Raw genomic sequence first — 15,157 nt, 5'->3', positions numbered from 1 at the left:
GTAAGTCGCGTTTGGTTTTTATATAAACTCGCTTACTAGCTTTACATATTATTTTAGTTTGTCAAAACATTGCTAACATGCGCACAATTATATTACGGTTGACCAGTATAGAAAATATAATATGTATCCCTATATCTCTCAATTAATTTTTCGATCGATTGAACTCGCAAAAAAATATTTTTATATTATCTAAACTTGAGTAATGGAACTGGTATATACCATCTTATTATTTTGGCAGAATAGCTTGATACGTATATAATCAATTTATTCTTTTTTTTGTTTAAAGAAGAATCAGCCCAAAAATGGAATAGCTAGAGATGTTACATTGAAAAGTACAAATGATCAAATACAGCGACATTTAATACAATTCTTCCCAGAAGTAATAAACGAGAGGCAGTAATATATATTCTTACATGTGATTGTGTTCAATCTGTTACCACGAGTGGACAAGCCAATACAAATACAACGATGTGTTTTTGAAATTATACTTCTTTTGGTGCATTAGAGAAAAAATGATGGCAGTAAATTTTTACAATGCGCGTGCACATCGTCACAAAAACCGACACCCTCAAGCTAGCTAGTTAATGAAAAAGAAGTTAGTAACGTGAAGTTAGCTAGTCAATGAAGTATAATTTCTTATGTGCGTACATAAGTACACACACACAGCCTTTTTTTTGTATTGTACAACATCCACATGCCCTTAGTTACCCGTGCCTTTTTTAATATAGCATTTTATTGCTTATTCGCGCGGTTTTTTATTATATTTGCACTTTGGACTAGTAGTCCTTAGACTACTTAGAAAAGCTAGGACACGTTTCGAAACTGACAGGTTTTCAACGGATTTTTTTTGTGAAGGGCTTATATGCCCAAGTTAGTTTAGTGAAATTTAATAAAATTATTCTTCGCAGAAGAAACAAACGAGAGGCAGTAACATATTCTTACAGGTATTCGTGCTGAATGTGGTCTGGTGCCACCCACTAGCGGACAAGGTATTACAAATACCACGTTTACATGCGTCATAAAATGAAAGGCACACAGGCGATAACAGCAGTGGTGTACCTGAAGGTGGTCTCGTCGTTGTGGCTGCTGTACCCGCTGGACGAGCGCACGTGCCGCTTGCCGAGCGCGCCCGCCTTGCCCTTGCGCGACGGGAACGCCTTGCGCACCACACCACCGCCGGAGTTCTCCGAGGACGACGACGACTCTTCCCGTTCGACGCTTGGGTCTGCAAGTACGTTACAGATCAATCAATCATCAATCAATCATCAATCATTACAGCCTATACAGTCCACTGCTGGACATAGGCCTCCACAAGTTGACGCCAAAAATAACGTGAACTCATGTGTTTTGCCCATAGTCACCACGCTGGGCAGGCGGGGGTACGTTACAGATGAACGGAGCTAATGTACCTGTAGCTCAGTGGCCACATGGGCATCGAATGTTATTGTGTAACCTAAGTGATCCTTGTGTGTCATTGTTTAAAAAGAAACCAATTTGTACTCGTAACATTATAATTGACGTCTACATGTCCCTGCAAAAACTTTCATAGTAGAGCAGCACAGCAGCTACAATCTTATTCTTCAAGGGGAGGAATGGTTCTTAATGGTAGATTCATTTAAATACTGTTTTAGCACAGTACAATAAAAAAAAATATTTGAATATCCGGCTCAGAAGACTATATTTTTAACGCAAATGCATACTTAATTTTTATGAAATAGACGAGACCCATATCAATATACAATTATAGAATATCATAATGTTGTGTGCTAACATTAATAATAAACCCAGCTATAACGGTAGCTACAAGATAGAAAAGATAGAGAAGTCAAAGGCGAAAAATGTAAATTTAGAAAGGCTGGACGGGTGAGAGAGCACAATTACAGGCGGTGGGGTGCGCGGGCCGCAGCCGCGCGCCGGGCTCGCTGTCGGAGTGCAGCGCGCTCGCGTCGTCGCTGGCGTCGTCCTCGTACTCTGTAATGGGCAGGTGCAGCGTTAGTATCTTCTTCACCTCCGAGTCCGTCGAGCCCAAGTTGTCCGACTCTGCAATGTAACGCGGCCGTGTTAGATAGTGGTAGTCTGATAGGCGATGTGAAGCTGTGATTCGGTGACACGGTAACGATAGTCGCCTTGTAATAAGTACTTTAAAAGCTATGGATTAGTAAGTGTTAGTTGAAAACTGATAAGGTTTGGTAAAATAAGTTACAGCAGACATTAAATATAGATTTAAGGTTTAAATAAAATAGCAGAGTTTAGTGGATATGATTGAGTAGACAAAGTATTAAAAAGAGGTTGTTGATAAAAAATAGGAATTTGAAACTGTCGTTATCGTGATACCATTGTCACAGCGAAAAGCACGTTTAGATCGTGTAAGTAGAAAAAGATGAACGACGTGGTAGTTTTATGTCTGAGTTGATGAGATGTAGTGATGAAGACGATGATCATGATCGCTGGAATTGATGCTCGGGAATGAGAGGTTGCATTCACATTTCTAAAGTTATGAAATATGAAAAAAGAACTAAATAAATATGAAAAATTAAAACACCGAGGATAGCATTACAATACATTGTGTGCATGCTTACCTTTACAAATTACAACACCAGTTACGCTCCCATCAGGTTGCATAAAAGGCGATCATTTTGTCAAATTCAAGTATTCAATATTTAAACTTAAATGGGTTTAACTTAAGTATAGAAGGTGCATCTACGTAACATAAAACTAATGTAACTAACTACTTATAATATAAGCTTTATTCAATTTAAGTTTTATATGTCTACGCACCTTGGCTTTCTGAATGAGGATCTCGGAGCCTGTTTCCTTTTCTTCGTACTTTCGTGTATTCCGGTTCCTTTCCCTGATTAATAAAAATGAATAGGTTTGAAATTTTAATTGTAATGAAAAAAAAACTAATTCGAAATAAGTCCATGATAGAACTAACAAATATATGATGTCTTACAATAGGTCCTTGTGGTATATCAAGAAGCAAAGATTAATTAAATTTATTTATATTATTTTACTGTATTAAATTTAGTTTACCTTATACTTATCATTTTGCTTCAAGTCGTGATACACGAATGAGCCTCTCACGGAATGGTAGGGACCGCTGTACACGTTGCCGCTGTAACTGCTTTCACTGTACGCGCTTGGTTTTGTCAACTGGAACGTTGCGTACGGACAGATGTCTTCGATATATTCTGTAAAAATACCAATAGTAAAAGTTTTGTAGCAAATACATATTTTTTTTTTCGTAAATTATGTGGAATTTTCTTAGGGATTTAGGGTAAAACCATGCATATATGTATGACTAGCTGCTGCCCGTGACGTCGTCTGCGTGAACGCTATACAGCACCAAAGATACCTACGATTATACCTTTTAAAATAACATTCATTTACCCGTTTCTTCTTTACATTTCATATCTACAGAAAAATCTCATAGATGGCGCTGCTTTTAAATTGTCTTCTCTACTTATATTCATTTAATTATGTTTATCGGCTTAGTTATTTATATTGGGTGATTTTTATAGTGTGAAGCTAGCCTATATAGCATGGTTATTAACATAATAACAACAACATTCAAATATGCGTCGTTAGATTACACGTTGTTACAGAATGCGTTGAGGAAATAAAGGGTCACTGCTCGTTCCCGGTAGGTGATAGCATGATAATAGCCTATATGTTGACCCGACTTCTTAATAATATTCGTGCCAAATTTGTAGTAAATCCATGCAGTACGATGCGGCGAGGTACTGCTGGTCGCGGTTCGCTTTGTTCTGCAGCTGCGCCACGGATTATTGAGTGCAGGCAATAGAGTGAGCAGCGATACCGTTGGAGGCGTGCTTGTAGTGGTGCGGCGGCGCGGGGTGCGGCGCGCGCGCGGCGAGGTACTGCTGGTCGCGGTTCGCTTTGTTCTGCAGCTGCGCCACGGATTATTGAGTGCAGGCAATAGAGTGAGCAGCGATACCGTTGGAGGCGTGCTTGTAGTGGTGCGGCGGCGCGGGGTGCGGCGCGCGCGCGGCGAGGTACTGCTGGTCGCGGTTCGCTTTGTTCTGCAGCTGCGCCACGGATTATTGAGTGCAGGCAATAGAGTGAGCAGCGATACCGTTGGAGGCGTGCTTGTAGTGGTGCGGCGGCGCGGGGTGCGGCGCGCGCGCGGCGAGGTACTGCTGGTCGCGGTTCGCTTTGTTCTGCAGCTGCGCCACGGATTATTGAGTGCAGGCAATAGAGTGAGCAGCGATACCGTTGGAGGCGTGCTTGTAGTGGTGCGGCGGCGCGGGGTGCGGCGCGCGCGCGGCGAGGTACTGCTGGTCGCGGTTCGCTTTGTTCTGCAGCTGCGCCACGGATTATTGAGTGCAGGCAATAGAGTGAGCAGCGATACCGTTGGAGGCGTGCTTGTAGTGGTGCGGCGGCGCGGGGTGCGGCGCGCGCGCGGCGAGGTACTGCTGGTCGCGGTTCGCTTTGTTCTGCAGCTGCGCCACGGATTATTGAGTGCAGGCAATAGAGTGAGCAGCGATACCGTTGGAGGCGTGCTTGTAGTGGTGCGGCGGCGCGGGGTGCGGCGCGCGCGCGGCGAGGTACTGCTGGTCGCGGTTCGCTTTGTTCTGCAGCTGCGCCACGGACGGCGACTCGCCCACTGCGCTTTCCGGCGCCGCCGTCTCCGCGGGCCCGGCTTCTGCCACCACGGACACTTGAGTATTGCGTGACATTATGTGACGTTTAGGGTATTGGTTGGCATTTTTAATTTTTTCCTATATAACTAGGTCGGCAAAAAAGCGTACGTCTCGACTGACGGTAAGCGATTACCGTATATTATAGACGCTTGCAACACCAGAATCTAACCTAACCTACCCCCAATAGGAGATCTGGTCACCTTGTGCTTCGGTTCGGTTTTTTTTCGTTTGCTAGCAAACACAATTATTGTATTACTTGGTCGGCAAACAAGCATACGGTTAACCTGATCGTAAGGTTACCGTAGCTTATAGACATCTGCAACATCAGAAGCATCACAAGCGCGCTGCCGACCTACCCCCAATTCCTCCCGGGAACTCTGGTCATCTTACTCACCACAGGAACACAACACTACTTGAAAGCAGTATTATTTAACTGTGATCTTCACAGTGTCGAGGTAGGGAGGTCGAGATACTTCCCCAATCAGGCTGCTTTAGATTTTGAGCAGGAAATGTCTTGCTGTGTCTTACCTCAGTAAAAATATAAAGAATTTTGGAGGCCATTTCATTTACTGTCACAACTACATGACAAAAGGGATGAAAAGGAAAATAATGACTATTATATACACTGATATAGTGATAATATTTTTATATATGTATAAGTATTGTTATTCTTTTTTTAATATTTTAGAATTAAACAAGCAATATTTGAACTTTTACATTACAAGGTGCAATTTTCTCGCAAATATCTAGAAAGATTGTAATGATTATATACACTTAAGGGTTCAGTGGATATGTGTATAGAAATAGATTTTGGCGTATGAGACGAGTGCAGACAGTGTAGTGCCATTCCCGCCGGACTCACTGTTCCTGCGCACGAGCAGCACGATGGCGACGAGCGCGGCGAGCACGAGCAGCGCCAGCGCGGCCGGCAGCAGCACGCGCGCGCCGCCCAGCGAGCGCGGGCCCGCCGCCGGCGCGGGCGGCGCCTCGCCCTCCAGCACTGCGGGCGGCGCCGCGCCACGTTACAACTCGCTCTTACTACTCCGTATTGGAGCTTTTTTTTTTGTTTTATGTCACTAGGTCGGCAAACAAGCGTACGAATCACCTGGTGGTAAGCGATTACCGCAGCTTATAGACGCCTGCAGCACCAGAAGCATCACAAGCGCGTTGCCGACCCAATCCCCAATCCCCCCAGGAGCTCTGGTCACCTTACTCACCAACAGGAACACAATACTGCTTGAAAACAGTATTATTTCGCTGTGATCTTCTGTAAGGTCGAGGTACTACCCCAGTCGGGCTGCTCCATATTTTGAGCAGGAAATTCCTGCTGTGCCCTACCTCTGTTAAACACTGGAACACAGGAGATTGTGTTATAATCTTTTGGCTTTAAGGTCTTATAAGTCTTTTTAATGCAAACATAACAGTTAGAACTACATGTTATTGGCGTTTGTTGAAAAGATTTCTTCTTTAGGGAAAAAAAAGTTCGATGATTGAATCAATACTATGTATATCGATCTATATAGATTAATATAAAATAACTTAGCTATCAAAAGTCTGATACCTGTCATGGCTATATTCTATTGTAACTTGAGGACTACTTGGATTTTGGAACTGGGCGCCTTGATTTCTACTACACGAAATAGCGCGCTAACGTATTCGACTATAAGTTCTGTTGTTGTCCCTTTTGTGAATAAATGTCTACTGTAATAGAAAAGATTAAACGGGTAGATGTCCTGTCCTTATAGTTTTTTCATCTCCGCATTCTACGAGAACGATATGTTTCTGTTTTATAAAATGTTACAGATTTTTGTCGTTTTCGTATCTTTCGCTTTCGATCCACGTGTTATATTAATAGTTGATCATCTATCGTATGTGCTTGTATCAAGAGCTACTCAGTAAGCACTCACTATCTGACAAGAGCTCCTTATTCTTAGTTAGTTTGTAGTCGGTTAATACTTACTTCCGGAGAGCGAGTGTGTTGTGAAGTTGTAGAGCGCAAGCGCATGTCCTGCGTTATTGTGTGCCGTTATGCGCAGCTGGTAGTGCGTGGCAGCCGCCAGCCCCGTCACGCTGAACACGCGCTCGGTTGCTTGCACGCTGTTTGATACAAGTCGCCACTGTGGATGATGATACCGATAGTTTTAGATCCCGTAACGTTGCCGCTTGCTCACAGTAAAATGAAATAAGTCTTAAAATTAAAGATACACTCGTACTAGTAATAATAGATTTGAAAAAAGATGGAGGTAAATAACCTTTTGGTTTTTGTACATCTAAATCAATTAGTATTAATTTTCTTCCAGATACCTTATTAGGGCAACTATTTGGTATGAAACTTTAGTATTGTTTGATTTGTTATAATTATATACCTGTATAATTTGGAAGCTCAAAGCAGATGTTTTTTGAACAAATAGTGTTAGATAGTTTTGACAACGCGTTGGCGTAACGGTTCTAGCTCTGACTGTTGCGATAGAGGTGGATGGACTGGATCGATTCCCGCATACCACAGACATTTGTATTGGCCATATAGATGGTTGTTGTGGTCTGGGCGTTTGTGTTTGTATATTATTTGTTTCCAGGGAGAAAAACCTACCTATGTTTATAATAGTTGAAGTATTAAATTCGGAAAAGTATTTCATTACCTGTGATTGACTTATTTCTCTGTACTCAATAACGAAGTAAAGTATGCCGCAACCACCGTCACCCCAAGAATCCAACCACACCGTCACAGTCGTCGTGTTCAATGTTATCATCTGCGAATGTTTGGGTTTCACCGGAACTGAAATGAAATAAGAGTAATTTGTAAGATTAAAAACAATTTTGCTTTCGACTTTGATTATAAAACATATGGATTTTGAAAAATTAAATTGTTATGGTTTTAGACAGTCAACTCATTATTTCGCTTACCAGTTCCTTTAGTATACGCATGGACGATATCACAGGGTAGGCCAGTGCCAATGCGGTTAAACGCAGTGATGTAGAGCTGGTAGCGTGTCCCACACCAAAGATTTGGCAGCACGTGTTCCGAAGTACCAGCCTCTACTTGTAATTCTTCCCAATCTCCATGTTCCCGTTTGTAGTTAATCACGTAACCTATAATGGAGTATAACTATCAGACGTATATACTTTCTAGTTGAAAGTTTGAATTGAAAAATTATTATTTTTACTCGTAATTGTTGTGTTTGCAGCTTTAAACAAATTTAACAAAAAAAATTGTAGCTTAAAATTTAATTAATTAAACTCTCATAATAAAGAATCTAAGCTCTGAAGATGGACCTGTCATATAATTCGCTTGCTCATCGAGCAAAGGGTTTTCGTCAAAGAGCTAATCTCAACTGCTGTCATTTATTTTTATCAGTCAATTATTTTGTCTTAGATAAAATAGACTTTTAGAAGTAGAAACTATAAATATATATTTTTGAGGACGCCTTAGCGTAAAGGTACTAGCTGTGGCTTACAGCCGTTACGGTGGCGGTTGCGGGTTAGATCCCCTCACATGCGGTATACATTTGTTTGCCGTGGTTTGGGCTTTTGAGCTTATATATTGTGGGTGTTTCCGGACACAGGAGTTGTTGAGTTGGGTGTGAGGCGTTTATTTTTTTTCTATTATATACTGAGATTAGTTGGACATGTAATGTTGTCAGTCTGACCGAGGATAGGGCTGCCGCCGTCGCCCTGGTCGCTCCACTGCAGGTGCAGCGAGTCGGCGTACGAGTCGACGACGGCCAGCACGGGCGGCTGCGGCGGCACCTTCACCTCCACGCCGTACGTCACCTCGTCGCGCCCGTGCGCGTTCTCCACCAGGCACGTGTAGTTGCCGCTGTCCAGGTACTGCGTCATACTGCACACGCGTATCGTACGTTACATACTTGATGAATCGACGAACTAAAACAGGTTGTTTGCATTTGTTGTAAATTATATTTCGATTTTATTTTTAGCCACATTCCAAAAATTGAGGGGGTTCTCAATTACATTGAATTTTTTACTTCTTTTTTTATCTATGCTACCTCAGAAGTTTTGACTGGGTGGACCAATTTTGAAGATTTTTTTAATCGTGTGGTAGTGCGTGTCGTATGGTCCTTTTCGAGCTATATATAATGCGCATTTACTTGATTATTTTCTCGTAGACCTAAGCAGGTGCTTGTCTTGTGCTCCTATTTAAATTTGATCGAGATTTGATGACAACTTTTTGAGTAATCTTTGATACCGCATATTTACTTGACTATTTTTTTCTTTAACCTACTTCGTATGACTTGTTGATGTAATTGAAGTCGGTTTTTTTTTCGTTTTCGAGCAAATTATTAGACTTGACAAATGATTAAGTTTAAAATTAAAAAATATTTTGAGTAAATAAAGTACTCATAATGAGTATCTTGCAGTTGGTAAAGTATAAAAATTTATGCTACGGATAAATTTTAATAACGAAGAAATTTTAAATGATGTGCCATTTTAATGTACTATTACAGATGCGGAAAGTGGCACTTTAAGCTTAAGAATACCTATACTTCATTGTTAAAATCTTTTATTCAACCCTCCTTCAGATTTGATGAAATAAATTTTTTCACAACATATGTTATAATTTGTTTCTCACCTTATAACAAGGGTTCCATCACTTGTAACATTTTTTCTTAACGTTGACTCTAGTATGGCACCATTCATACTCCAAGTGGTTGAAGGAACGGGTATTCCAACTTTGTTGCAGGATAACGATATGTTTTCCTTCCAAGGTGTCACTATACTTCTACTGAACGATGTTATTCTTGCTGGCACTAAAATAATGTTTAATGCAAGTTTGGCACTTTGGTGAATTTTTGTTAGAAACAGATACCAGCGAATTTTTCAACTTTATTTATTTTTTGTTGTTGATCATTTTGAGAGAGAAAAATGCCATTAGACTCAAACTAGGAAATTACAATCGATATTTTTTTACTAATCATCACTCATCATCACCACTTCAGCCTATCACAGTGCTCTGTTGGACATAGGCCTTCACAAGTTCGCGCCAAAAATGGCGTGAACTCATGTGCGTTGTGCATAGTCACCGTTGTCGCACCGAAGACGCTGCTGCCCGTTTTCGGCCTGTGTAATTCAAAGCCAGCAGTTGAATGGTTATCCCGCCATTGGTCGGCTTTATAAGTTCCAAGGTGGTAGTGGAACTGTGTTATCCCTTAGTCGCCTCGTACGATACCCACGGGAAGAGAGGGGGTGGCTATATTCTTTACTGCCGTAGCCACATATGTATACTTTTTTATTGGTTCAATAATGCTTGTTTTTACTTGTATATTGGTTTAGTAATGCTTTATTAAATACCGTTTTAGAAACGAGTTATATAATTAAGAAAAACAAATTACCGCTATCTGAAGGTAATACTGTAACAACTCTTGTAGCATCTCCTTCACCGAGGCGAGTGGAAGCTGAAACCCAGAACTGATGAGTGGCGCGAGGAGGAGACCTTGCCGTTTCGTGAGACAATGTACTTGGAGATAGCATGCGTTTGTGCGTGCCTTCCTGAAATTCAAATTTTATTGAGGTGTCTAAAAAAATCTTTTATCAGAAAAAGTAAATCCTGATGGATCTTTGCGTATTAGACATCGAAAAAATATTAGTAATTTCAAGATACATGTACAAATTTAAAACTATACTAGCATAAAATATAGTTATTAGATATGCAGTTATTAGAAGCTAAAAAAAATGATCCTGAATGAACTAAAATGGCATAACCAACAATGTTTCTTGAAATAAAAAATGTAGTATAAATTCTGTTACTAACTTCTCTCCCGTCTTCAATAACGCTCATATAAAGCGTATATCCAACTAAGACACCATTGGGGGAAGCGGGTGGAAGCCATGAAACTAATATTTTATTTCGCGATGATACAACTGCTTTGATATCAGCCGGTGCAGATGGAACTGAAAAAAAATATTGTAATCTAATTTACTTAAATAAACGAGTTAATTTAGGGTAGATGCTATATTTTAAGATGCAGAAATATTTAATATCTTCAAAATAGTATATTTTATTACAAATGTGGAAAGGCTGTCATTGCAAAGAGTTTCGACAAACGTCTACCCGAGCAGAGGCGCAGCCGAAGGCGAGGGTTGACAGTCGGAACAAGTTGCAATGACGGTTCCGCACGTGTACTGAACGACTATTTTCAATACAGTTGCGAAAAAATGAAGCAATTTAATAAAACAATAAAAATAAAATTTCCGAAAAATGGCGCCAACCGTAGAATATAAGCAGTTTTTTTTTTCTGCACACATTCTGGTAGGCAAAGGGAACTATGTCCATACAGCCAAGTCTTCAGTAGAAGTTTTTTTATTGATATGAAATGAAAATGAAATTTAATGAGATGAAATGAAATGAAACCTAACCAAACTCATTCAATCAAATTATTAAATCTGATATTAAAACAAATTAGTAGCTTCTTTTTAGAAATATACGTACTTGCATGAATCATAAAAAACTTCTATGATTTTTTTAGTAAAAACTTCATGGTTGGTTTTTCTTTTTAATAGACATTATTTTGGCAGTTGGGAAAGAGAACGCACGAGTTCGGGAAAGGTAAAAAAAAGCATGAGTATGTAATAGCCCACATCTAGAACGCTATACGTCCCTGCAATACGCCATTTTTTGAGCAACTGTATTAAAAAATCTATTTACATAAAAGTAAGTCGACCTACTTTGGAAATTTTACTATTTCATTTTTACTGTGTGTTTTCAAGTGTAATTTATGAGGTCTTGATCTCAAAAGTGGATAGGCTTTCTTAGTTTAACATATAAACGTTATTTAACAACAAAATTAAAGCTTTAATAAAATAAAAATGGATATTTTTAATTTTTTTGTCATTTTGTTAACTCTTTCGATCATCACCTCGATTATTATAGTCACGAAATGCATACATGTTCTTGACTGCATTAAAGAATGTGCTCAAGGTAAGGCAAGACAAGGAAATGTCTGTCTGTTTGAATGCAACTGAAAGCAAGCGTACCGTCCTCCTCGGTGTGACAGTAGACGGGGGCAGCGCGGACGCCGTCACCGGCTGCAGTGAAGGCGCACACCGTGACCGAGTAATTGGTGTAGCGACGAAGTCCCGACAATGTCGTGTGCAGTCCCGAGATTTGCTTCGTTACTGCCTCCTCGCTGCCTGCATCGATATAGGAAGGATGAATCTGATGTTAGTGTCAGTTTCGAATTTAATGGACTACTATAGTATGTGACCAAGTTTATTATGATGATTAATCTAAGGTTTTTTCATAGAAAATGTTTGTATACGAAAGAATTTGGTCACATGTTGACGGGTGAAATAGCAAAAGTATTGGTGAAAATTGCTAAAGATCATAAAGTTGTCGACCTAATGTTATGACATGATATGACAATTTGTTTCTTATTGCTGTCTTGTAGTAAAAAATTCGATAGCCACTAACTTGGTAAACTTAGCTGTTAACTAGTTCGATAATAGTTAGTCAGTTCATTCTCATAGCTACTTTGTAGTTTGTAAAAATCCGATAGCTACTAACTTGGGACACTTGGGTATTAAATAAATCTTGGGCTTACAATGTGAGACTCACCATACCAATCGGTGACAGGCGCATACGTGACGCGGTAGCCCTGCAGGACGCCGTTGCGGCCGCGCGCCGGCGGCGGCTCCCACGACACGCGCACGGACTGCGAGCTCAGCGCCGCGCACTGCAGCGCGCCCGGCGGCAGGCTCGGCACTGGGGTGGGATAGACGTTTATATAAGGTGTCGGTGATGGCAGGCACAGTTATATACTATGAAGTGTTCAGTACAGCCACTAGATTGGAAGATTATATCGAGCAAAATGCCGACTAAAACCTTCCTTGTATACTCTATGAGAGTTATTTATTTGTGTTTCTATATCGACAATAATATTGAATTAACCGAGTCCTGTAGCTGACAAACGGATAGGGATGTAATAAGGTCCTGCTGCTGACCTTAAGTTGCGGAAATTTGATAGAAGTAAGAAACTTAACACTCGACAAAATTGTTAAGTACCTATAAATAGTAAATCACCTTTTTTTTTACCGTCAGTTTTATCAGAAAACATATTCATTTTATACCTAAGTAAAATGAAACAAATTTAAAAATTCAGTATGTTTGCAGACTTATCGAAAGTTAATTGGATCAAATTTGATAATACGGAAGTATAAAATTTAGTCAATTATTTATTCTAAGAAAGCCTTCACAAAATGTGTTCTCACCGTCCTCCATCGTGGTAGCAGTGGTGGGCGGCGAGGCGGGCCCGGCGCCGCGACTGTTGTACGCCTGCACGACGACGGCGTAGGGCGCGTGCTTCTGCAACCCAGCTAGTGATGTGCGCGCTCGAGCGGCGCCCGCGCCCTCCACCGTGCGCACCGTGTACGACGCGCCGCCCGGCCCGCTCGCGCTCAGCACCGAGCTGTTGCTGTTCAACTGTACAGAACGACGTGTATTGCATCTCGGAGATGAAGCCGGGAATATTTTAGGCCACGAGTTAGGGGTCGCAGCCTTATTAGTTAAGGATGACCACCTTGTCCACCCGATTTATCCTTACTTTTTTGCCTACAGTTCTATAATATGGCTTTTTAATCCCATAAAAATACATCTTAGACCCTTTGTGATATGATAAGTATGAAATTTCTTAAAATTATAAAAGTATCATATTCGAAAGTATAAGCTAACTTATTCAGTTAAGGGCTGACTTAAATTATTTACTGTTAAGGGCTGACTTTGATGCAGAGATACTACAATTGTTTTATTTATCATTTGTGCATAAGTATTTTCAAGACTAATGACTAAGGAAAAAAGAAAGAGTAACGTAAATATATGGTATTATATGGTATGGTGGGTATATACCTACTTTACTTAAAACTTACGGCACACGGCTAAAAGAGTATATATCGTCGATTTGCTTTTAGAAACTTGCCTTATTCATTTTAATACACAGCTTTTGTATTAACTCAGTTACGCATACGCACATTACATTAATTTTAAAAGTTCAGCACCATTGAGCTAATAGCAATTATTTACATATTTGCCTTAAGTACCCAATGTCAATATAATTTCTCAATATCAACCTACTTAGTCCGGTCAATTTAGACATTCGAAGTTACCTAAATTCCCTCCAAGCTGAAAATCGGTAAGATTGTTTAAAATATCATTAATAACAAAATTTGAAAGTTCCCCATCTTTCCCCTGTAAGGAAAAAAATTTATTCAAGGTCAAAGGTAAAAAAATGAGTTTTTCGCGATTTTCAGCAAAACGGTAAGTTTTATCATAAAAATATTTCAAACAAAAATTGTAGATCATAAAATTATCTACAAAAAATTAATTAATACTTTTTTTTCTACGAGCCACCGTTTTTGAGATATAACGATTCAAAAGTTGTAAAAGTTTTAATCGTCATAATATGCACACGTTTCCTCGTCACCTATGAGGTAGTGTACTTACGCGTTTTTTTTGTGGTTTCCCCAGTAGGCCTATTCCACGGGTCAGTTTTGATCATGTTTAATTTGAAACTATTGAAAAATAATGGATATTAGCAGAGATTGAAAAGATAAAAGCAATTTAAGTTAAAAAAAGTAGTGAAATTTAATCGTCGTTTGTTTTTAATGATATTTCAAGCAATCTTACCGATTTTCAGCTTGGTGGGAATTTAGGTAACTTTACTCTTATTTTTTGGTCTAATTTGACCGGACTATACTTAGGATTTTTATAGTTTTAGAATTGTATTTGAAACGGTATTGGAATAAATGCGTTTCTTTAGTCAGTTTCCTTTAGTCAAAAAAGTTTAAATCGAAATATAATCAAAACCTTATAAAATAAAAATGTTTTGTTAACACATTTGCACTTTTTTGTTCCGTAATAGTCATATCGTGTAACATTCGTTCTGTTTTATCCGTCGGCCTTTCAATTTATTTAGTAGTAAGTATCTCTTGCGAATAACAACCAAATAGAGTACAAGAGTAAGTTGTGACGTAAACGCTAACACCGCGTAACTCGAAAATATTCACTTAGTCATAGTATCCCGACACCTTGCCTGCACTTGCCAAAAATCATCTCTTGCTGTCATCTTCATGTATAAGACACATTTTAAAATATTAGGACCCTGTGTTTACGTGATGAACATTGCCATGTTTTCGTAATTTGGATAATAATATATACAAATTAATTTACTACTCTTATTTGAAAATAATTACAGAACTTACTTCTTGAAAACCAACGTAATATCCGAGGATATTTCCATTCCAAAGGTCTCGTTGTGGCGGATCCCAACTCACAGTTAGTTCGGTTGAACTTTTAGCTTCCACGCGTACGTCTAAAGGTGGACCACTTGGCACTGAAATTAGAAATAAGAAAGCAATTTTGTTTTAATAATTTCAAAGCTTCCATATTGTTGAAATAACATTTATATTATTAAATTGCGAAGCAACTAAAATTTAATTGGAAGCTTCAAATCAGTTTTCGGAATCACTAAATATTACATTACCAA

General features: G+C 39.5%; 1 protein-coding gene across 1 annotated transcript in view; it reads right to left on the bottom strand.

Moving 5' to 3' along the window:
• The window catches only part of LOC123661867 (Down syndrome cell adhesion molecule-like protein Dscam2), a 75,240-nt gene that overhangs the window by 1,833 nt on the left and 58,250 nt on the right, over positions 1-15,157 (bottom strand). The window contains exons 22-38 of the mRNA XM_045596806.1: positions 14,874-15,004; positions 12,888-13,098; positions 12,235-12,381; positions 11,655-11,810; positions 10,432-10,571; positions 10,013-10,169; positions 9,253-9,430; positions 8,312-8,502; positions 7,569-7,754; positions 7,304-7,440; positions 6,625-6,781; positions 5,527-5,664; positions 4,511-4,666; positions 3,034-3,191; positions 2,779-2,851; positions 1,882-2,040; positions 1,060-1,225 (exon numbers count right to left, since the gene is read on the bottom strand). Coding sequence (XP_045452762.1) covers positions 1,060-1,225; positions 1,882-2,040; positions 2,779-2,851; positions 3,034-3,191; positions 4,511-4,666; positions 5,527-5,664; positions 6,625-6,781; positions 7,304-7,440; positions 7,569-7,754; positions 8,312-8,502; positions 9,253-9,430; positions 10,013-10,169; positions 10,432-10,571; positions 11,655-11,810; positions 12,235-12,381; positions 12,888-13,098; positions 14,874-15,004 — 2,641 coding nt within the window. The remainder of the gene's footprint in view (positions 1-1,059; positions 1,226-1,881; positions 2,041-2,778; positions 2,852-3,033; positions 3,192-4,510; positions 4,667-5,526; positions 5,665-6,624; positions 6,782-7,303; positions 7,441-7,568; positions 7,755-8,311; positions 8,503-9,252; positions 9,431-10,012; positions 10,170-10,431; positions 10,572-11,654; positions 11,811-12,234; positions 12,382-12,887; positions 13,099-14,873; positions 15,005-15,157) is intronic.

The sequence above is a fragment of the Melitaea cinxia genome, chromosome 17 (assembly GCF_905220565.1).
Source record: "Melitaea cinxia chromosome 17, ilMelCinx1.1, whole genome shotgun sequence".
Classification (NCBI taxonomy): Eukaryota; Metazoa; Arthropoda; class Insecta; order Lepidoptera; family Nymphalidae; genus Melitaea; species Melitaea cinxia.
The sequence above is the reverse complement of the archived record's forward strand: the minus strand, read 5'-3'. Positions and strand labels throughout refer to the sequence as shown.